At 44.2% G+C, this 22,195-nt stretch overlaps 1 protein-coding gene and 1 long non-coding RNA gene across 2 annotated transcripts in view; one reads left to right on the top strand and one right to left on the bottom strand.

The window, feature by feature from the left end:
• Positions 1-17,766, bottom strand: part of OSBP (oxysterol binding protein) — a 29,833-nt gene extending 12,067 nt beyond the window's left edge. The window contains exons 1-8 of the mRNA XM_039860177.1: positions 16,929-17,766; positions 12,534-12,742; positions 10,627-10,877; positions 5,977-6,175; positions 5,622-5,724; positions 5,267-5,321; positions 4,938-5,069; positions 119-364 (exon numbers count right to left, since the gene is read on the bottom strand). Coding sequence (XP_039716111.1) covers positions 119-364; positions 4,938-5,069; positions 5,267-5,321; positions 5,622-5,724; positions 5,977-6,175; positions 10,627-10,877; positions 12,534-12,742; positions 16,929-17,290 — 1,557 coding nt within the window. The 5' untranslated portion in view covers positions 17,291-17,766. The remainder of the gene's footprint in view (positions 1-118; positions 365-4,937; positions 5,070-5,266; positions 5,322-5,621; positions 5,725-5,976; positions 6,176-10,626; positions 10,878-12,533; positions 12,743-16,928) is intronic.
• A 1,668-nt stretch (positions 17,767-19,434) lies between these two features.
• Positions 19,435-22,195, top strand: part of LOC120600701 (uncharacterized) — an 8,066-nt gene continuing 5,305 nt past the window's right edge. The window contains exon 1 of the long non-coding RNA XR_005652269.1: positions 19,435-20,847. This is a non-coding gene — a long non-coding RNA (uncharacterized LOC120600701). The remainder of the gene's footprint in view (positions 20,848-22,195) is intronic.

Here is a 22,195-nt window from a genome sequence, read left to right as displayed (position 1 = left end):
GTCCTGGGCCGGGTGACAGGGACTGGAACTTCTGCAAACATAGTACCCAGGGGAGCAACCAAAAAAGTCATGCGTTTCTTCAAAAAGGACATGTGTCATGGTCTCAAGGCGCCTTTACCTGCTCACAGAGGGATCGGTACCCATTCTCCTCTAATCGGTCCAGCTCGAAGGTCTCCCCAAGAAGTGGGTTGAATGGCTTGCTGGTACGGAAGACAGTAGTGGAGTAGGAGGACACGGTGAAAGCTGCAACATAACAGAGCTGTTCTAGAGAGTTCTCACATTTTGCAGCTCGGTCTAACAGCTCATGGTATTCCAGATCTTCAGTAAGGCGCTGAAGCATGGATAAGGGCTCATTAAAGTTCACCTGTCAGGAAAAAAACAGATATAAAAACCTTTGCCTACACCTCTATAAGAGACAGTTTAATTTTTGCAGGTGGACATATTGAGATGTCGCGGTGATGAAGCAAATCCCTGGGAAGAGGAGAGGCCTTCGCTGAATAGATTAACTCTTAAGATCTGCAAGCGATCTGTTCTCCCTGGCCAACTGCGCATGTCAGTGAGTGGAATACGGCACCATTTTCATTTATTTCACTAACTATGAGCTCTTTGAGGTGGGAACCACGTCTCTTCTGTTCATCACTGCATATCCGAGAGTCATCAATGCACTGGATGTAGGAGACCGTCAGCAAATAGGTATTGAATGAATGAATAAAAGAGGAAATGTATTTTAGCACACGTATACTCGGAGAGAAAGTTAGGTATTTAAAATTCTTGAGGGAAGAAAGGAAGGTTAGTAACTTTTAAGTACTGGCAAGTGCTGGTTAGCAAAAGAAAAACATTACAAAAGTTAGTTTCCACTCCCTCTGGGACTGGAAGTGTCGCTAAGTGTCGGTTCGGTTCTACACCAGGCCTGGAGTCTGATTTCTTAGCTCTGAGCTGGACGGTTGTTCTTTTGGACCTGGAGTGCTCATGATGGGGGCTGAGTGTTTCCACTTTTCAAGTTCCAGAGCCAACTTAGGGCACTCAGTCACTAGATATTTGTGTGCTGCTGTCAGGGAGAAGATGTTCATTTGTTCGTTCATTCGCTTTTTCATTCCGCAAATATTTATTGAGCCCTCCTGTGTGCCAGACCCTTTGACTCACTGGGTGTAGAGAACTGAACAAAAGAGACATTGTCTCCCCACCCTCCTCGTCTTCTAAAAAGAGTTACCTTCTCAATTGACTGGAATTTAAGATGACAACAGTATTTTTACAAATGCTAAAAAAAATAAAAGGTTAGATTTCCAGGTTAGCTCATAAAATTTATTTAATCTGCAATACCGTTAGATGGGCCTGAATATTACCAGCCTGAGTTCTGAGTCCAGAGAACAGAGGAAGGAATATTCCCATCCATTGAATGGTGCTGGCATAGAGCAATATTTCAGTTAAACGAACCAAACAAAAACATTTTTCTTACCTATGATCCCACCTCTTTGTCTGCATTTTTGTCCAACCTCCTACCCGCCAATCCCTGAGCCACATACTCCCCTAATATTTACCGTCCTCTCAATTATGAAATATCTTGTAATTTTCACTATAACAAACTTTGAAAACAAAGTATGAAGGAAAACATTTACTTTAAGTGCCATCACCCAAAGATAACCATTATTAAGATTTTTCATGTTTGTTTCTACGCATTTGTACATTTCTAAAAAAAAAAATAAAATTAAATAATATACCACAGCCTGCTTTTTTCTTTGAGAAATATACCACAAATTTCTATAAAATTTCCCAACGAAGACAGAGCTACGGGACCAATATTAGACCAGCCTTCTTAGGGGAAGTAGGATCTACTGACCCTCAACCAAGCCAGTGTGCCACACTCCAGAGCCACCTCGACACTGGGAGAAGAGCACTATAAGAAAAATGCATGCGGAGGGGCAACAGACGGATAAAACTTGAATCCTCAAAAGTCTTTTTAAAAGAGGGTGCTTACGACCTATGCCAACAAAATCTCTCAGTGGCAGAATTTTAGACAACGTTAAGAAATTATTTCTATATACTTTGAGGAAGACTGGGGATGGGTGATGTCCTCTCCTGGTGACTACATGACTACTGGATGACACCTAAGTGTCAGTTCAGTTCTACGTCAGGCCAGGATTCTGATTTCTTAGCTCTGAGCTGGACAAGACACATCAGCACTGCCTGGGACCAGGATCAATGTGTCCTGAAGCTATCGTCACTTTTCACGCACACAGCCCTGCCCCCAACAACTGCTCCAGGAACCATAGTTTCTCTAAAAGTGCCAAGCTTTTCCTATCGGTCATTTTAACACTCAGAGGGTTAATAGGGAAACAAATGAATCCGTGACTTTAAAGTGGAAAGAAGCAGGGAATTCGTTCTATAGCTGATGGAGAGCTGGGCAGCCAAAAAAGACAACCTCAAGGTTAGCAACGGCAGGAAGCTGTAACTGTTGGTCAGCTAGAAGGAAGAGCGGCAGTGGTACTACTGCAGTGCAGAGGCCGGGAGCTAAAACCCTTGTAAGCCTCCTGGAGTTTCTCCCTTCCTCCCTGCTCCGAGCTCCTACTGGTGCCTTGCACTGCTGGAGCTCAGCTCGAGGCCAGAAGACACAGAAGCCTGAGAAAAACGACCCAGACGGACAAGCTTTTCTGATGCAGCACAGAACAGGGGAAGGGCGAGGACTAGATCTGCCCTTGTATAACAGGGATGAGACCGCACATTCCTAGAGGCAAAGTCAACAAGGAACTAATGGTGAAGGAGGACAGAAAGGTCACCTCGCCTCAGAAGCTGTTTCTAAGCAGGATCTGCATTTCTGAGGCTGCAAAGGCCTTGGACGTAGGAGACCACCAGCTTCCAGACCACGTTCCCAAGGCACTTCCTTCGAGGCAGCAGTGTGTTTCTCCAGTGTGCTTACTCATGGGCTTTTCTTGTCTGGAGTCAACATTTTCCTAACAAAAAAATCTTACACACTTACATATAAATCTATTTGTTCCTCAAGACCCAGTTACCTGATTACTTCGACATGCCAGGTACTGGTGAAGCATCAGGGTTATAAAGACCAATAAGACACAATGTCTGCCTACAAGAAACAGTCCGTGGTGAGACAGAAACCACACAGTGGTCCAAAGCCCCAAGAGGGTAGAACGCTTTCTGTATCTCTGTACGCCACGCACCTAGCTGTGGGCAGAACCTGCAGCCACCCTCCACTATCGATTCTTCCCTTATTCTACAAGAGATAGAACCCCGCTTTTTAGCTAGGCGATGCCACCCAGCATAGAAGTCTTCATTTCCAGCCTTTTCCTCCAACAGCTGTGGGCCTATAACCAAGTTCCAGAAAGCACTCTTCCAAGGGAAAGACCATGCCCTTCTTCCCTTTCCTTCCTGCTGACCAGAATGAAACCCTAATGGCCCAAACTGGAGCAGCCACTTTGGACCTAGAAACTGAGGCCCCAGGCAGCAGATCAAGAGGGAAGAAAAGGCCTCGTCCTGATCCCGCAGAGTACGGTACCAGCCCTGACCCACCTACCTATGGGCTCTCACAGGACAATGAGTGAAGCTAGTATTTGTTTAAGACAGAGGTTGGTCAGCAATTCCTATGAAAGGCTGGATTGTAAATATTTAGGCTTTGAGGGCCATATGGCCTCGGTCAAAACCACTCAACACTGCTCCTATAGGATGAAAGCGGCCACAGAGAACAGGTAATGAAGAGCGTCACCGTGTTCCAATAAAACTTTATGGACACGAACATCTATATTTCATATCATTTTCACATCACAAAACATTATCCTCCTTTTGAGTCTTTTCAACCATTTAAAAATATAAAACAATTGTCAGCATTAGGGCTGCACAGATGGCAGCCAGATTTGGCCCAAGGCCCATAGTTTGCTGACCTCTGGTTTAAACCAGTAGATTTTGAGTTTGTTTCTTTATATTGAACCTATACCTGACGGACACACTAGCACAACAACAGGCAGAGAGTAGTTGCTCAGGAAATGCTTGGGATGAACAGGCAAGCGACATCCACTGCCCAGGCATAAACGATGGAACCCGGGGCACAGAGGAGACACATGTCACCCTGCCCGGATGCGGGGTGAGGCTGTGCCCAAAGAGATGATAGTACAATTCAGCCGTGGCAAAAGAAAAGTGGCGAGGCTATGTGGGGAGCTCCTGAAGCTTCGGGCAGAAAGAGCAGTGCGGGCAAAGGCCCTGAGGGAAAAGACAACAAGCTAGATGCCTGTGAGTACCTGCAGGTAACGCCCACTGAGCACACTGCTGGGCGTGTGTGGCACAGCCTTGCCCACGGGGAGGAAGGACCAAGCCCACCAAGGAATCTGGTCTACCCTCAAAGCCATCAGGATCCAGTCAAGGACTGTACGCTAAGGAGTGACGTGACTACATTTTCAATTTTAAGATGATCACTTTGGCAACAGTGTAAACAGATTGGAAGAGGGTATGAGTGGAGGCAGGAAGATTGGCCCAAACTCCATCTTCACCATGGAGACGGTCCTCATCTTTCTGGTTGGAATGAGTTGATTTTTGCTTCTGTGCTCCCCAAACCTTTGCACGTACAGTACTTCAAATGACGCTATCATAGAAAATGCTATCTCTACCTGTTTTCACGACTGTCTCCTTTAACCTAAATACTTCTTGAAAACAGAAACGATGCCGTATTTATCTCTGCATGCCCCCTGCGGGGCTGGCTCCGGAATCTGCTCATAAATAACTGTTATTGAACAAAGGCATCTAGTCTTAGGTGATCTGGGAACATACCAGATCCACAGCCCAAATTAAAGCAGATAATTTTAAGGAATGGTTTATGATGCTAAGGGTAACAAAGACCACCCCACAAATTGTCCCACAAGTGAGTAGGGCTGTCACAGAAACACTGAGGCCTAGGGGGGCCTGCCGGCAGCAGCCCGGGCGTGCAAGAGCCTCACCGGCATGGGGATCTTCGAGAGTTCTTTCCCGATGCAGTTCTTCATGATGCTCCATAAATTGAGGCTATAGTTTGGCTTGTATGGTATTCTAGTTCTCTTCTCCTTCTTGGTCTCTTCCAACTGATGTTTGTACTAAGAACAAAAACAAAGCCTTTCAATCTCCCACAAAGAACAGAAAACCTGGCATTTATAACCTTCCCTTCCCCCCATGCTTAAAAAAACAAAACAAAAAAAACAGTATTTTCTGTTTCTCTTAGTGCTTTACTAGCAAATCCTTGGAGATCATACCCCAAGTCTTTCACTCATGATAACTCCCAAAAAAGAGTTACCTGTTCATCAAGAATGATGTCACTGCTGGCTCCACTGATATTGCTGCCAGTACGTCTATATGGACAGGAAGCATGACAATTAGAACAAAGACCGGAACTAGAGTTTGATCCTCTCTCTGTCTTTACAAAGCGGAATGCTACGCACACCGCACAAACTTATTAATGGGTGCTCGAATGACATTTTGATCGAATATGTATGAATTTAAACCTCTCTGGACAACCTGTTCAGGTAAAAAAGTTAACAGTTTTCCATGTACTTAAGGAAAAGAGCCCGGATGTCAGCAAACATCCCACCAAAACATTTCTAACCTGTTGATGTGTTATTCACTTTTTTGTGAAGTCAAGGATAACTTACTTGTGGCCCAAATTTTCAGGCATGGTGATGATTTCAGGCGCATCGAAAAATTCATTCTCGTCATCCTCATCGCTCATGTCTCCTTTGCCGGAGCAGCACTGATCTACAGGGACAGAAGCCTCCTTTGTTGACTTTGGCTATATTAACCAAAACCTGGCGCGGCCAGATCTTTTCTATACCGATCACGAACAGAGCAACAAATGGTAGAAAGCAGTGGAGGAGCCAGAAGAAATAAGCGGCTCCAGCTGCGCTTCGCAGGAGTCATTGACTCCGGAGAATGCGGAGTTCTTCTATAAACTGCAGAAAAGCACGTGGCTTCTATTGAAACAGGCTCCCCAGGGGGACAGCGTCTCACCTTTACCGGAGCCCGCGCTGCCAGGAGTGTTTGCCGGCAGCACCGTGGCTCCTCGGAAGGCCCTCTCTAGGTGATTGTGCTGCTTGGCCAGCTGCTCGAGGGTCTCCTCCAGTCGGATACGCTGGTCTCTTTCATACTGCAGGGACTTCTGCCATTTTTTACTGTGGGTCTGGGCTAACATGAGGAAATCTCTGCAGGCCTGTATGGGGACAGTCAATACGTGTCACAGTGACTCAACCAGCGGAGACACCCCTCAGGCCTCTGCAAGCCCAGGAAGCAATCTTATTCTGGGAACTTGAACAGGCAGATTAGAACAAATGAAGACTTTCCCTGTTATTCCACTGTAACAGGGACAGCCAGCTCCGTGATGCAATCGAGGTCAACTCCGGGAAAAAAAAAAAAACGAGCATGGTTGCCACGGTTCATTTATATTTTCCTGATCGTGAAGACCGAACAAATACCAAATGAGCAGTACAACCTAGGCAAAGTATTTGTGGCGACATCGCAGAGGGCAGCTACGTGCACTGCGCCAAAAGAAAACAAAATCCATCAACTGAAACATGAGGAAAAACACAGGATAACTGCTTTCAATAAATTCTCACCTAGAGCTGAGGAATTCAGACACTGAGAATGGAGACTCTACACTGAATTAGACCAAATGTGACGAAACTTAATTTGTTTTTATTTTGGTCACTGAGAGAAACAACTGACCGTAACAACTAGAAGCCCACCCGAGGAATCAAAGCGGGGCTGTGGAGACAAAACACAAATCTGATCTTCTCAGTCCCTTTACTGGCTCCCCGCGGGAACTGGGACCAGATCCTAACTACTGCTCATGAACAAAAGGGCCCTTCACAGCAGGGCCACCAGCAGGCAGCTGTGTCCGCTCCAACACCTTCTCGTGGAGTCACACTAAACTCACCATTTCTTGGACAGAAAGATTTCTTTCAGGCCTGCCTATCCATAGCATGTGCTATTCGCTCTGCCGGGAATACCCTTTCCTACCCCTTCTCTCTACTGGGCCCAGTCCTCCTCATTCTTTAGGATCTATGGCAAATGTCACTTTTTCTGTGATGCTTTCCCCAGTCTCACAGCAGCCAGTCTCTTCTCTACATGTCCACAGCACTTGGCACATACTCCTATGCCACAGCAGCATCGTGACTCTCTCTCCAGATGGACCATAAGCAACTTGAAGACAGTTTACCGTTCATTCATATACATATCTCCAGGTCCTTTGCTTTGTACAGAGTAGGAACCTGAGAATTTGCTTAATAAATATATGAAAGAAGTAAACAATGTAATCTTAAAATTCAATGCCCTGTTACAGAGAAACCATAAGGTAAATAAAATATCCACTCCCGTGCTTTCAACTACTGGCTAATGACTACGAAATCAGTAATTCTAGCTCTGTGCTCATGGAGCTTCAGACCAGAACATTCTATTGCCTATTCAGTGGCTCAAAGTAATTTCGAAATCAGTTGGTCCCATTCTGAACTCATCAGATTACCTTTCTGACTCTGCTTCTTCCCTGGGCATTCCCCATGCCACAAGAGTTCCGGGGCCCTTCCACCTGCCCAAGCCAGAAAACTAAGAGACATCCGCGATTCTTAGTTTTTATTTCCTCTCCACATCCAAATATAAAGTACTATTGATTCTTCTTTAATACTTCTAAAATCCACACACTTGTCATCCCTCATACTCAGAGGCAGAACAGAGTACATACATGGGAGTTGGACTGTTGAAGCTCTAATCACAGCTCCATCCCACTACCCAGCTATGGAATTCTGGGCAAGCCAGTTAACCTCTCTGTGCTTTATCATCCTCATCTGTAAACAAAAGATAACAATAGCAACTGCCTCAAAGAGTTGTTGCTTTACATGTAAAGCATTTCGAACCATAGGAGCTCACAGTTAAGCATTTGATAAGGTGTTAGCCATTATGGTAAGCCTGCATCAAAATCAGTCATATCCTCTTGTAACTCACTACTAAACCCATTCAGTATGATCTGCACCCCCTCTCCTCCCACACTTAATTCCTTCCCAGCCTTATCTCTAGCTACTACTCGTTCCACTAATTAATAATCAGTTACCAGCAAGTCCCAGAGTTTGGGAGAGAGGGAGGGATCCACATATGCCACACCTCTACATGGATCAACGCTTCTCTGTCACTTCCTTTTAATGATATTGAGCGTAACTAAAATTTAGTGAGAGACAACTACATGTCAGGTACTTTACTGATCGCTTCACATCGATTATCTAATAAAAGCCTTTCAACAACCTTGTGAGCAGCTACTAGTATCGTCACCATTTACAGAAAAGGAACTGAGGTCACAGAGGAAGTAGGTTGCCTGGGTTATCCAGGTAGTTAACTGAGGCAGGTGGACTTCAGGGCCCCAAGCTCTATATTGCCTTTTTTCATAGGAAGACTCTCCCTCGTCTTTCAGAATTCAGCGGAGGTGTTACCTTCTCTAATTCTCCCACTCTGAGCTAAATGCCTCCGGTGTGCTTTACCTTAGCAGCCTGTGCTCATCTGTCATGCTCTTGGCACACTCCGTAACTGTCTGGTTACTTCTGTGTCCTCTCATTCGAGAGGAATTTCTCAAGGGCAGGGACGACATCCACATTTATTTTATATCCCCTAGCACAGTGCCTAGAACACGGAAGGTGCTCAGTAGATGTTCACTGGATTAGCAAATGGATACACTAACAGTGTTGAGTGAGTTAGATTCATTTTGGTAGTAAGAAAAGCTGTCTCCTAAGCAATGAAGAACCTGAATGAAATGTGGTCTTCCTTTGATTTAACTGCCCCTTTAGAGACGTGACACACCAGCATGTTAATTTCTAACATGCACATTATTCTTAAGGTCTTGCTATCACCTAAAAGGTATAAAGGAAACAAGACAGGGATAAAAAAAAAAAACGCATTTTAAGCAGTAACAGGCTATAAAAGGGGCACAGGCAGAGCACCAGGGGAGACGAGCATGAGAAACAACTTCCCTCTGATTTCCAAGGAATCACTCCCTTTGACACAAACTCCGGACACTTAGGAGTTCGGGAAGAATCGCCCCGAGGAGTGAAGACCACATTTTCAAGAGTAAAGTTCAAACTCAACTTGCAGTTCTATGAGAAAACTTTCGGCCAAGTGGTGTTTTATTCAGGAATGTTTTCACATCAAGAGTAGAAGAAAAACGTCATGGAGCAGGGTGTGTTCATCTGACATTGGATAAAAGGCAACATTTGCTGTCAGGAGACTGATGTGTCCTGAGTTGTTCTGTATAAATAGTATACTTATTCGATATTGATTAATTGACCTGTATGACTTATGAGGTTTTCCTGATCACAAGAGGACCAGAAAGGCAGGCGTGTGGTCACTGAGAAGTGCGACAGTTTGGAAAAGGAGCACATGACCAGACATCAGAAACACAGCGTCAGTGATGATGAGCAGAAGAGTCTCGGAGGCAGTTGGTCTTCCTGCAGCGGTCAAAATAATTTGTCTTTTCTACACTGTGTGAATCAGAGCACTAAAGAAAGTTTTCTACACCTCAGAAAATGATATAAAAATAAAGATTATCACAACTTTCTATTAAGCAACAAAGGGGTTTTAAAGGAGAAAAACTAAATTTTCCCTTGGTCACGGGGAAAGTCCTTTGATTTTTAGGAGCCACATGAGCTGAACTATTTCTTAGCAAATGACTTATTACTGCTCCCCCAACAGGGGAGAATCTGGCTCTAGTGAAGTAATTTCATCGCATTTAACAGATAGAAAAAACCTCTGCATAAGCCCTTTCTCACAGAGTATGCTTTTCACTTGTGTTATGAAACATCTTCTAGTGTTCTCACTAGAAGCTACTAAAACAACCTGTCAGGTGAGAATCAGTCATCGGCAGAGGAAAAACAGCACAGTTTAAACCATGTATCCATTTCATACCGATCGCCCGGTATCTGAAACGCATCACTAACAGTGGCGATGCTTTGGCTTTACTTAGAGGCATGCAGCCCGGCAGTGGAAGTGTCCCCCAGACCACGGCCACCGAGGCCGGTGTCACGAGGGGGCAGAAGTGCTGGCCCCTTCTTTTTAAACAAAAAGTGCCCAAAGCTGAGTATTTCATCTTATCACCCCAAACTACCCCTGACATCAAGGACAAAGAGGGGCCTATTTAGTATTCTAAGGTTCTCACTAGTACTTGACCCAGCCCCACGTACCACACTGTACACCGGAATGAATTAACGACGTTAAGGATAAGACTCCAACTTAAAGCTGTGACAGTGGAAAGGACCCACGAGATCTTTTAGCTCCAAGAGATAAAGCTGTTCCAAGTAAATAAATAAACAAAACCACAACCCAGAGAGGTTAAGGGCCACCACTAACATCGCCACCAGATGCTCTGCTGGTTGCAGAGGCAGGGCTGGCCCTCTGGACTGCTAACGCCCCAGCTGGAGCAGTGTCCTCCTGACCATTTGAGCGGAGCCTGAGAGTCATCCCATCTGAGCACCTGTTCCAGTTCGTGCAACAAACAATGTAACTTAAACCCCTGGAGCAGCTGGGCGAGACCTAACGTTCTATGCTTTATCAATTACAATTTTCCCTGCATTTGGGAAGAATCGAAGGGGGAAAGGATCACACCGCGGCACTGGCGCCATCTGCACTTACGTTGATCATGGCGTTGGATGTGATCCTGAAGAGCGTGGCCCGTTCGTTGACCTGCTTGATCTTTTCGTTGCTCTCGGCGGGCAGCCTCAGGGCCTCCAGCTCGCTGAGGGAGCGCTGCAGTGCTGTGCCATGCTTGGCTATCAGGTCGTTGCACGTGCTCAGGTCCTCCACTTTGCTGGACAGCGTCCGGAGGGTGTTCTGCAGCTCTGTCTTGTCGGTCTGTGAGACAGACTCTTCATCTCCTGACTCGTCTGCAGGGGCAAAAGGTAAGTTACACGACTGACTCCAGGCCCGGGAGAGAGAGTCTGAACCCTACCGACTCCGCCTGGCAAGCCTCACACAGTGCTCTGAGCGACGGACGGCTCGCCATCACCAGACGGCTTCCACAGCCCACCCGCACCACAAACACCTGGGCTTCCTCTCACAGGTGCAGAGCCTCTGGCCCCACCCCCAGACACTTTGATTTGGCTGGTGTGAGGCAAGGCCCAGGAATCTGCATTTCAGATAAGCTGCCCAGGTAATTCTGATGCACACCGAAGTTTGAGAATCAACGACCTAGAGGACAAGATGGAGAAGAAATTCAGTAGCTCTTGGGGTTGGGAATGAATTATTGAGCCTTTCCACTCTAGCTTGAGGGTTCGCACTGTTCCGAGCTGATTGTTAATGCAAATCCACTACCGCCTGCTGAGCGATCGGTGGGCCCTGTATGAAATGGGTTGAGAATCACAGTCTGCGCTTTGTAAACACAGTCCGCATCGTGGAAAGACTAGTTAAGTTCCCTTCGCTGAAGGAAAGCTCAGGGACGTCATGATGAGTTCGTCTGACACTAAAGCCAGCAGCGCAATGAGAGCAACGCAAGGTCTTCTGTTAAATGATTCTCTAATAAGCAGCCAAGCGGACAGCTGCACCGCACCTCTCAGCATCAGTCTTGCACACAATACTTTTGTAACCGCAAAGTGCTCTTCCAGCGGTGTCGCTTCCCTTGGGGGAAAAGAAACGACGGGAGGACTTGCCCTGTCTGCTACGGAGAGGCAGGGCCAAAGTGAAAATATAACCGATCACAAAAAATTTTACAAAGCAGTGAATTTTCCGCTCACTGCTTAATAGATATTAAATACAGGGAAATGACAGGGGATAAGAAAAACAACCGATGAACAGAAGTCAGCAGGTGACCAGCCCAGTGTGATTAAACTATCAACATCGGCATGCGTGTGGGGGAGGACATCCTACCATTTTCCTTGAAGAAAAATCAAAACATAATCAGATTGCTCTTTTGAGTGAAAACATAATTAGATTGCTCTTTTGAGTGAAACTAAGGTAGCAAAATGATTTTTTTCATAGAAAATATCACATATAATGTTTTTGGCAGTCTATGAAGATTGTTTCAACTCAATTAACAAATAGTTAAGTAAGACTGTCAGGAGAAAAGAAAAAAGTAAGGATAGATCAAAATTGCGAGTTGTAATAATCCTAAGGCTGACCTAACGATAAAATAATTATTACTCAAAATTCTAAGGTAGTTAATTGGCATTAAAAGCCAAAAAGACAGTTTCTGAACAGAGGCACTACTGACATTTTGGGCCAGATAACTCTGCTTTGTAGGTTTAGCAGCCTCCCTGGCCAGTAGCATCACCATCCCTCAGCTCTGACAAGAAAAACGTCTCCAGACATTGCCAAATGTCCCCGGCAGGGCAGAAGTGCCCTGAGTTAAAAACCACTCCTCCAGGAGAAACACTGCAAGATGAAGAGAAGCTTGAGATATTTAGGAGACGGTTGATAATTAAAGGACAATGAGGGAGAAAACGAGATTTGTGCATAAAAGGGGCAAGTGGAAAGGTTCCCACACATAGTGTTATTGTGTAACCACCTCCACAGTCGAGATGTAAAACATTTCTATTGCCCCCTACCAGATTCTGCCAGCATCTTCACCGCCTTGGCCTTGGCCAGCTCCAGGGCTGTCACCCAGCGCTGCCGCTCCACTTCTGAGCTAGCCTTCAGATGGTAGGTCTGAGCACCCCCATTGGAAATGATGAAGTTGCAGGAGTCCTCCACAGTGATGTTGGCTGTGGCGAGGTTGATGGTCCCCCGGCAGGTGTGTCTCATTTCTGCCTTTGACCTGCAATAACGAGACAAAGACATGCTAAGGAAAAAGCTGATGGATGGTTTATTCTTGATCACATTCCTTTTCTTTTCCTAACGCTAAGCCTTTCGAAAATCTAGTAGTCTTAGGAATGAGCAAATTCTAATATTTCTCTCGAATGGCTCCCTAAAATTCAAGAAACAATCAGTAGAGATTTTCTTTCAGAACCTAAGTGTTGTTTCTGAGTTAGATTTTACTCTGCTGTTCCTCTCACCCTTAGCTTTTTTGAATGAGGCTTCACTGAAGTATAACCACGTACAATAGAAATTCAGCAATTTTAAGTGTACGATCCAGTGAGTTTTGACAAATGTATATAATTGTGTAACCACCTCCACAGTCGAGATGTAAAACATTTCTATTGCCCCAAAAAGTTCCGTTGTGCCCTTTGGCAGTCAGGAATTACTTTTTATTTAACAAGTTATAAAATAGAGCTTTATAAACCCATGCAACAAAATTTCATATAACAATCACATTCCCTAAGGGAAAGAATAGCTCTATTTTACAGATACTGAACAAAGCCCCTCCGACTGTAAATCAGCCCAAATGAGACCTGTCACAGTATGCTAAAGATTGAATTGCAGAGTGTAAGGCACGCGTAGATGTTTAGAGTATTAAATATTGACTATAGCTCAGTGATATGAAATAGGAATAACTCGCTTTCTGTGGGAAAAAAGAAGGAATAGTCATAAAAGAATCACCAGGTGGTATAATCTTTCTGGAATATGTTATTTCCTAAGGTCTACCGACCTCTATTGGTGGGAACTCCTAAGCCATGCTATTAATAGCTAGGAAAGATTCAGCAAATCTGTTCTCAGAGGACTGGGTGTAAAAATTTTCCCTATCTCTTCTGACTGACAGTTCTATTAATAGACTAACATTTGAACTTTACAGCACTATTTGGTGACAATAAACTACAAGGGGCTTCACATAAAGTATCAAGCTGCTAGCACAGCAGTCTACAGCGCAGACTGTGCTACTTTCCCCACCACCTGCTGGCTGTGCCCAGGGGCCTGCATGTTGAGAACACAGTTTTTCCCTGACCAACTTGGAACATAAAGAGGTCAAAGTCCTTTGCCAAGTGCCACAGTGCAAAGCAGAGCCGTTTCCTTTCACAGGAGCCAAGTCGCCAAACATACCTGGCACATCCAGAATTCCCGCATGCCAGAAATAACACACGCCCTACCTCCAGAAAGTAAGATTTGGTATGTTTGAGAAAGTCGGTTTTACTGTGCTTATAGGAAGACAGGCCTGCTGTTCAGTTTGTCACATGAAACTGGTTTTTCTTCCCCAACTGAGCAGTCTGGGATGGCTAGGGGGTCTCAATGGTCTGGGCCATTTTCCATCCTCGCACCTGCCACACTGTAACGTGAATCCTTGTTTTTTTTCTACACTTACCTCCCCTCCCCCACCCAAAGCTTCAATTACATTATGCATAATGCAGGCTGAAATACAGACCCACAGCTGACAGGCCGCTCACCCTTGCTCTCTATTCCAAAGGTGCTACTTGGACCTTCTACCACATTCCTCACAATGTGTTGGTACTTTTCACAAATCACTTCTCAAGAGTCTCCTCTGCCTGGTCATCTTCATGAACTAAAGAAGTTTCTCAAATCACACACAGTCTGCAGCAGTTTTAAAAGTACCAGGGAATCCTGGAAGTACAGCAGGCTCAACGTTGGAGCTCTTGGGTTTGGGCAAATACACCAATGGTTACAAATGATCAGTACAGAAGCTGGAAAGAAATGATTTCGGGGTGCAAGATTAAATTCTCCAGGTGCTACAGTATTAGGTGGTATTTTCTGGCTAGAAATTTCTTCCCTGAAAACAGACCAGCTGAAACAGTAACTCAATCTCTAGAACCTAGCCAGGAAAACCAATACTATGGTCTGTCACGATGTGTCTGCAGAAGCTGGGATTCTACATATGGTTTTAAGTAACTGAACATCTGTGTAACTGGGAATGTAAGGAAGAACAGGACATATAAAAAGAGAGAAGCAGTGTTGTCAAAGCCTGTTAGGAAAGTTCATCAGAGGACAGGTCTAGGGAGTACATGATCTCAGTTAAAAAGAAAACAGTATTTTGTAAGAGGCATATATATATAGGAAATGGCAGGTTCTGAAGGCATGAAAAGCAGGAGGAATGACAACTTGGCTAAATAACTTGAGAAAGACGAGGACCCAAAGAACTACCAACATAACTGGTAGGAAGCACTCAATATGATTTTGAACGTAGCACGTAGATTTGATAACTCTGGATCCTGTTGTTTGGTTTGTGGGTGCGACTATCTTAGCTGGCAAGGAAAGGCCTATGGTATATTTCCCAATATGTGGTTTGGTATGTTTCAGAAGAAGTTTTATCTGTAGTTAGACAAGTACCACTAGCTCTTGTAAGAGAGACCTCAAAAGTGATTACAAGTACTTCGACAACATGTAAGTTAATGTCCAACAAAGGTAATATTGATCAAGGCAGGTACTGATCAAAGAATCAACTAGCCTGGAAAGTGGATCAGATAAGAACTTGGATGAGGAAATATGATCACACATTAAGGTCCTCAGCTGAAACACAACTTCTGAAAATGAGGAATGTGTTAATAGTGACTTAGAGGTCAAGTTAGAATAAGAACCAATTGAACATTAGGATGATGGTCAGTGAACCTGAGCAGGAGAAAAACTTTGGAGCAAACCAAAATTTTGTGATCTAACCTTAGCAGTGAGGATCTAACCAATAGCAGTGAGGATGCGCTATGGCATTTTCCACTGTACCTACTTAAACAATCGCCAATTCCCGCCGTCGATTTCCCCTCAAAATCCTCTAAGAGTCGATACAAGGGAGTTGATGGAAGAGAGATTTGATCACCCTAACTCTCCGGAGGCAGAGTGACTTACTGGCAGAGGAAAAGGAATACAGAGTGAAATGCTCTTAACAACAGTGTTTGGGATCCCAAACAGGATGGTCTTTATGAAAAGATTTCAATTGGAAATGACATATACTAAGCAAAGTCTCTTAAAAGAGACTTTTATACACTTCATATAAAATGAACATAGTAACCATAATCTAAAAACTTACTTGCTATTGATAAATAATTGTCTCTGTATCGGATTCATGTAACACGAACCTGGGTTTTAGGCTATGTTTCAAATCTTGACTCCTCAAGACCTTGGGAACGTGGCCCAAGCTGTCTGTTTCCTCATCAGTAAGATAGAAATTCTCCTAACTTCCAGGGTTGTTGGGAGTTAACGAAATACTGCACGTAAAACACCTATCCAAACTGCCCAGCTCCCTGAAAATGTTTATGTCCTGTCCCCAACTCTGATATCTTAATCTCTCTATCTGTAGTAACATGAGTAGCCAAAAACATGTTATTGCTATGGCAAGACTGTGACTCACCATAAATATGTTAAACATTCCAAAAACACACATGGTTGAAAAGAAGTAATCATACAAAAAACATGGATTCTTCTTTTAACAAAACAAACAGACCGAACCAGAGATCCTGGAAATACTGGAAAGAACATTTGATCAATCATTCCCACGGGGAAGAGGTGGGGCAAACAAAAATAAAAGCAGCGTTGGAGTGTGTATATCTCCTCCAACTCAGCTGTCTAGAAAGCCAAAACATAAGCAAGTCTTGGAGAGATAAGACAGGGGACAGATACAGAGGCCACCTAGTGCGTGGTGTCCTTGTGCCTGAATGCAGAGCAGAGAGAGCAAAAGCGGGTACATCAAGAACTACTAATAACCTTGAAATCTGGAGACCGGGCACAGACAGCTAAGCCTTGGGACTTTGACTACAAGTTCCTTGGAAGCGGTGCCTGGGCTTTGCTCTACTATTATGTGCCCCTTGGCACCTACAGCAGCGCCTTCCCTGCAGAACTAATCACTGCACCGATGTGCTGTTGAAAACATAAAGAATAAATGGTCTTCAAATAACTGGAACGGCCAGAGACCAAAGGGAGGGGTATGGCATCAGGGTGGGTAACCCAGGTGGAGGGGTAAACCTGGGGCATTCACCCTCCTGATGGTGGGCTCGCGTTGCGGGCTGTCAATCCGCGCAGGTAACGAAAAGGGGTCTGGGGCGACCTTGGCTGTGGTGCCGACTGGAGAGGGTGACGGCGCGGGGGCTGTGGGCTGCGGTGGGGGACGGCGCCCCGGAAGCAGTTACCTGTAGTAGCTCAGGAGCCCGTTGCTCAGCACGAACCACCGCCGCTGATAGCCTTTGATATAATTGGTCCATTTGAAGAGCCAGCCCTCTCGAGCCGAGCCCGAACCCCCAGCGCCGGAGCCGCCAGAGCCCCCCGCCGGCGGCGCAGGGGCTGGGCCCGCCGCCGCCACTCCCCCGGCTCCAGGGCCCGGGCCTCCCGCAGCCGCCGCGGCCACAGTGCCCGGCGCCGACCCGGAGCCCGGCCCCGAGTCTCCGCGGCCGCCGCCGCCTCCCACCACGGGGGGACCGGTGCCACCGCCTCCCGGAGCTGCAATGGCCGCCGGGCTCGGCCCCACCACTCCTCTCAGCTCCGTCGCCGCCATGAGCCGCCGCCGCCGCCTGGAGATACAGGGCCGGAACTGCCTACGAGAGCCGCCGTCGCCGCCCGGAGAGCCCCAGAAGGCTAACGCATCAGCCGCCGCCGCGCAGCGTCCCCGCCCCGCCAGGCCGCCGTGGGGAGGAGGGCTCGGCCGCCGGGAAGAAGGAAGTCGATTGGTGCCGCTGAGTGTCACTTGCGGAAGACCCCTAGGACATTGGCATTTCTTTGGGGTCTGTCATTCCATACCGCCCAGTGAGAACCCGGGGTGGGACGCGTCCGCCAGACGCGCCGTTGATTGGTTTAAGTGAAGGCCAATCAGACTCCTGTTAAGCTCATTGGTTCTTTCTCCAAGTCTCCGGCACTCAGGGAAGACTCGAGAATGCAGAGTGCCCGGCCAATTTGATCGCCGATTGGCTAATGTTTCTGCCACTCATTTCAGTTTATGCAGCCGTCACTGCCACGTCACCCCCTCCCATCATTCTTCTCATCCTCCCTCTTCTGCCCTTTCGGATTGGTGGTTGGTATCAGCTGCTCAACCTTTTCTACCATTGACCGAAAGAGTTGAGGAAAAAGAGGCGGAGTCTCGTCGTCCTCACTTTCATTTCTTATTGGTTGGTATGGATATCACTCACATGTCGGCGGAGAGACAGGGCGATGATTGGAGATAATTGTTTCCGGAATTGAGAGAGGCAGGCCCGGTCAGCCAATAAAATCTGGTATGAGCGCCTGGGGGGCGTGCCCGTCTGCTTCTGGCTTTGGGAAGTTGGTGGGAGATAAAAAGCGAGTTTTTTCAAAAGCGTATTGATGTAAGTACAGTGTCGGAGTCCCTCATTGTGAGCCAAGACCTCCATAGTTTCTTGTTAGGAAGAGTGACTCTCAGCCGTCAGGCCCTGTCTGAGTCTTTTCCTTCTAGAGCTCCCTTCCTGCAGCCGGCTCCGAGTTGGAGACCCAGATGTCTGGGGAGCCCAGAAATAGCTTCCCTAGTTCCCTCCTGGACTCAAGATCCTCCTAATTCCTTTCTCTGCTTCGCTCATCATTGCACCACACCCTTCATCTCCTGATTCTAGACCGTCATATACTTCTCTTAATTCTGTCCCATAACACCTGAATGCCCTGGTTGGTTTTGTTATTAGCACACATGTGGTACGCATAACTTTGCAGAGAAAATAGTTATTTTTGGTAAATTGACTTTGTTTACCCATTTGTGAAAGTAACATTCAGAAACTCATTTAACAGATGTAAACTGTTAAAACGGACTTTGGGGGAACCTGTTACATTTTGCTGGTTTAGCCAGAAAATAGAAAAAGCTGTTAGACACTGTAAAGCAAATTGCTTTTCCTTGGCACTGTGCTTTCCGGTATCGAGAAAGAAAAATGTCCTTTTTAGAAAATGTTTTTAACAGGAGAGAAATATTTATTCAATTCAAGAGAGAGAATACACTTTGAAAATCTGCAGATGTAGGCCATTCGGGATTAATTTTTTTTTCAGCTGCGCTAAAGTGAACCCCTTTATGCCTCAGTCCTGCCTTTGCTACTTACTGTCTCGATGTATTAGGGAAAGTCATTTATTTAAGCACTCCAAGATTCAGTTTTCACTCATGTTAAATAAAAATAAAACCTTACAGGGATGCTGCTGTTGTGATTAAATGTTTAAACATGTGTTTGAACATATTTGATATACCATAAACAGCTACACAAATGTGAGTTGTGTTGCCAAATACACCCCTCAGATTACTTGTCAATCAGAAAGGAGAAACACATACTGATGTAATGGAGAAATCTGACTGTCTCCACCTTAATCCAACTTAGCATCATTAATCCTGGGACAACCAAATTTTTATGATGTTCCTGGTATGCTGCAGCATGTCGTATACAGCATTGCATAATGAAGTTTTTCTTTTTGCCAAAAATACTCAACCTGGATCCAATCAAGCCTTTAGATCTAACCTCCCATTTATAGGGCCTAGATGAACCAGTTAGACACCCACAAGGAAACAATCAGATAAGAACATGAGGCACGCTATAAGACAACCAGTTTTACAAAAGGTGAGACACAAAGATTAAGGACAATGGATGTCCTAAAAAAAGGTCAAGGGGTGATCATTCTAAATTAAAAAAATATATATATTAAAAGACAACCAAATGCTTGATTGGGTTCTGGTTCTGGAAAAAAAATATAACCAGCTTTTTAAACATTTTGGGGATAATCGAGGACATTTGAAATTGAGTGGTATTAGATGGTATTAGGCAGTTATTACATTTGTTCAGTGTAATATTGGTATAATGGATAGGAAGGAAAACATCTTTACAATTTGGAGAAATGTTTATGAGTGACCATTGTAAACAATTTGACATATATTCTTCTATCTTATGAATTTTAAAAAAATTTAAAAAATTCTAATGAAATATTTTGACACCTATACTTATTAGTTTGCCAGGGCTGCCATAACATCACAGATGGGGTGGCTTAAACAATGGAAAATTTTTTCTTACAATTCTAGAGGTTAGATGTCTGAGACCAGGTCTTGGCAGGGCTGGCTCCTCCTAAGATCTCTGTCCTTGACTTTTAGACGGCTGTTGTCTCCCTTCTGTCTTCACATGGTCTCCTTTCAGTGCCCATGTCCTACTCTCTTCTTCTAAGGACACCAATCATATTGGATTAGAGCCCACCCACATGACCTCATTTTAATTCCTCTTTACAAGTCCTATCTCCAAATACAGTCACATTCTGAAGTACTGGGGGCTAAACTGAGGGACACAATTTAGCTTGTAACGTACACAGAATGCATGTCTGAAAGTTATGAAGCACAATAGTAAAACTAACACCCATTAATCCATCGTTCAACATAATAGAAAAATAACCAGTTTCCTACATCTTTATCCCAATCTCATTCCATGATGTATTGAGAAAAAAAAGTAAAAATATAATTCTAACTGTATGCATATGGATACAAAAATTACTTGGAGGACAATACACTACACTGTTAGCAGTGGTTATTCTGGGAGTGGAACTAGTGATACTTTCTCTTTGTAACATATGCAGATTTATCTCTGGTTCTTTAGATTGGTACAAAATCTAAACGATTTAAAATATTCTATCTACAACTGGCAAAGTACACACATCACTGATTACCTAGCTCCCTCATAGGTATTTCCCAGCTCCCAGGTCTGATTTAGGTTAATATTACCTTGAAGAATGAACTTGGCTAAGTTGGGGAGCTTGGCAAGTCACACTGAATAATAAACAACAAGCTCCTTGAAACAGTCTTATGTGCAACATTTGCAAAATAAAAAGCCAAACTCAGACTGTTAGGAGACCTGCGATCTACTCACAACTGTGCCTCTGCTGCAGTAAGGAGAAAAGGTCAAAACAATGGTATTCAGTGATTTTAAGATACTGATTCCTCAGGTTAAAGACTTGTTTCCTAAAAACCCACATATTAATTTCTGCAGGATTACAGTATCTTTAAACATAGTTGGATGAAGAAAAGTATAATGTGCCTTCAGCCTCCTTAGGTCTACTTCTTACACAGTGGACTTCATTGCCCTCCAAAAGTAAATGGTAGGTGGCATCCAGTTCTAACAGATTGGGGCCTGACTTGGTCTTCCTAATAATGACTGACAGGGCAAGTTGAGTGAAAACTAGCTGGCTGACACTTAGGTCAAAGCAGATCTTTCTGGATATGGAGCTGGATCCATCTTGATGCAAGTCAGTTTGGAAAAAACGCAATTTCATGTAAATGTGGAAGTTTACTGGGAGATATAGGTTGGACTTATCAAAGTGGTTCTTTGATCCCTCAATTGGTATATCTTAAATGTTCAATAATGGAACACCTGACCACATCTCTCAGGATAATTGCCTTGCTTTCACATGACTTATTCAGACCCCTAGTATATTCTTCTGTTACGAAAGTCAAATGCATTGGCTCTGAAGTCAAGCACAACTAGATCACACATTTTTGCCCTGTTAGAACTTATTTTCTCACTAGAAATAGAGGACGATTTTTAGTTTTTAGAAACTAATCCCCCTTTTGGTTATAACAGCAACACATGCTCATTGAAGACAAATTGAAAAATGTGGAATAAGCAGGAACAATCACCTATATACAAAATCCTCCACAACCGCTCCCCTTAAAGGCAACCACGGCTATTTGGTCAGCCATGATTGCATTCTTGTTCCTTTTTTCCCCCTCCAAACAGATTAAGTCATATACATGTACAGAATCTATTTTATGCTTAACCTTATATTCTTACTTTCTCATGTAACTCAAATTTTCAAAAAACAATTAGTTTTTAAAAATATTTCTTCCAAGAATAAGCAATGCACTCTCTATATAAAATTTGAAAAATACCAAAACCCAAAGATCTGGATATTCATGCCAGCATATATGCATTTTCTTAAAAAAAACAACAACAAAAAAAAACACAACAAAAAACTTTGGATTCAAAGCATACTTTATTCTCTCCCATACTGCATCATAAACACTTTCCATGATTAAATGTTCTGCCTAATTGTCCATGATTGGATAATCCAAATGGGTTATCATTTACTTAACCGTTATTGTGTTGTTGAACATTGAGGTTACTTCTATCACTAATAATGCTGTGATAAGTATCATTACTTTGGAATTTTTCCTTAGATTTCTAAAGCCAAACTAATTACGAAGACTATGAATACTTTTCATAGTATTCATATGTGTGGGTGGCAGCCCCAAATTCCCCCTAGCATTATTTCTAAAGATTTTAATTTGATAAGTAAAAAAATTTTTTTCTACTTCTGGAAGTGAACTTCTTAATATTATTTGCATTTTAATTTGCAAAGATTATTCATAAATCTGTTATCTATTACTTGTCAGGGTCTTCTCATATATAAGATTACATACATTGATGTCAGTTTTTAACTGTGCCAT

This window comes from Pteropus medius, unplaced genomic scaffold (assembly GCF_902729225.1).
Source record: "Pteropus medius unplaced genomic scaffold, Ma_sr-lr_union100, whole genome shotgun sequence".
Taxonomy (NCBI): Eukaryota; Metazoa; Chordata; class Mammalia; order Chiroptera; family Pteropodidae; genus Pteropus; species Pteropus medius.
This window is presented reverse-complemented; position numbering and strand designations above follow the sequence as displayed.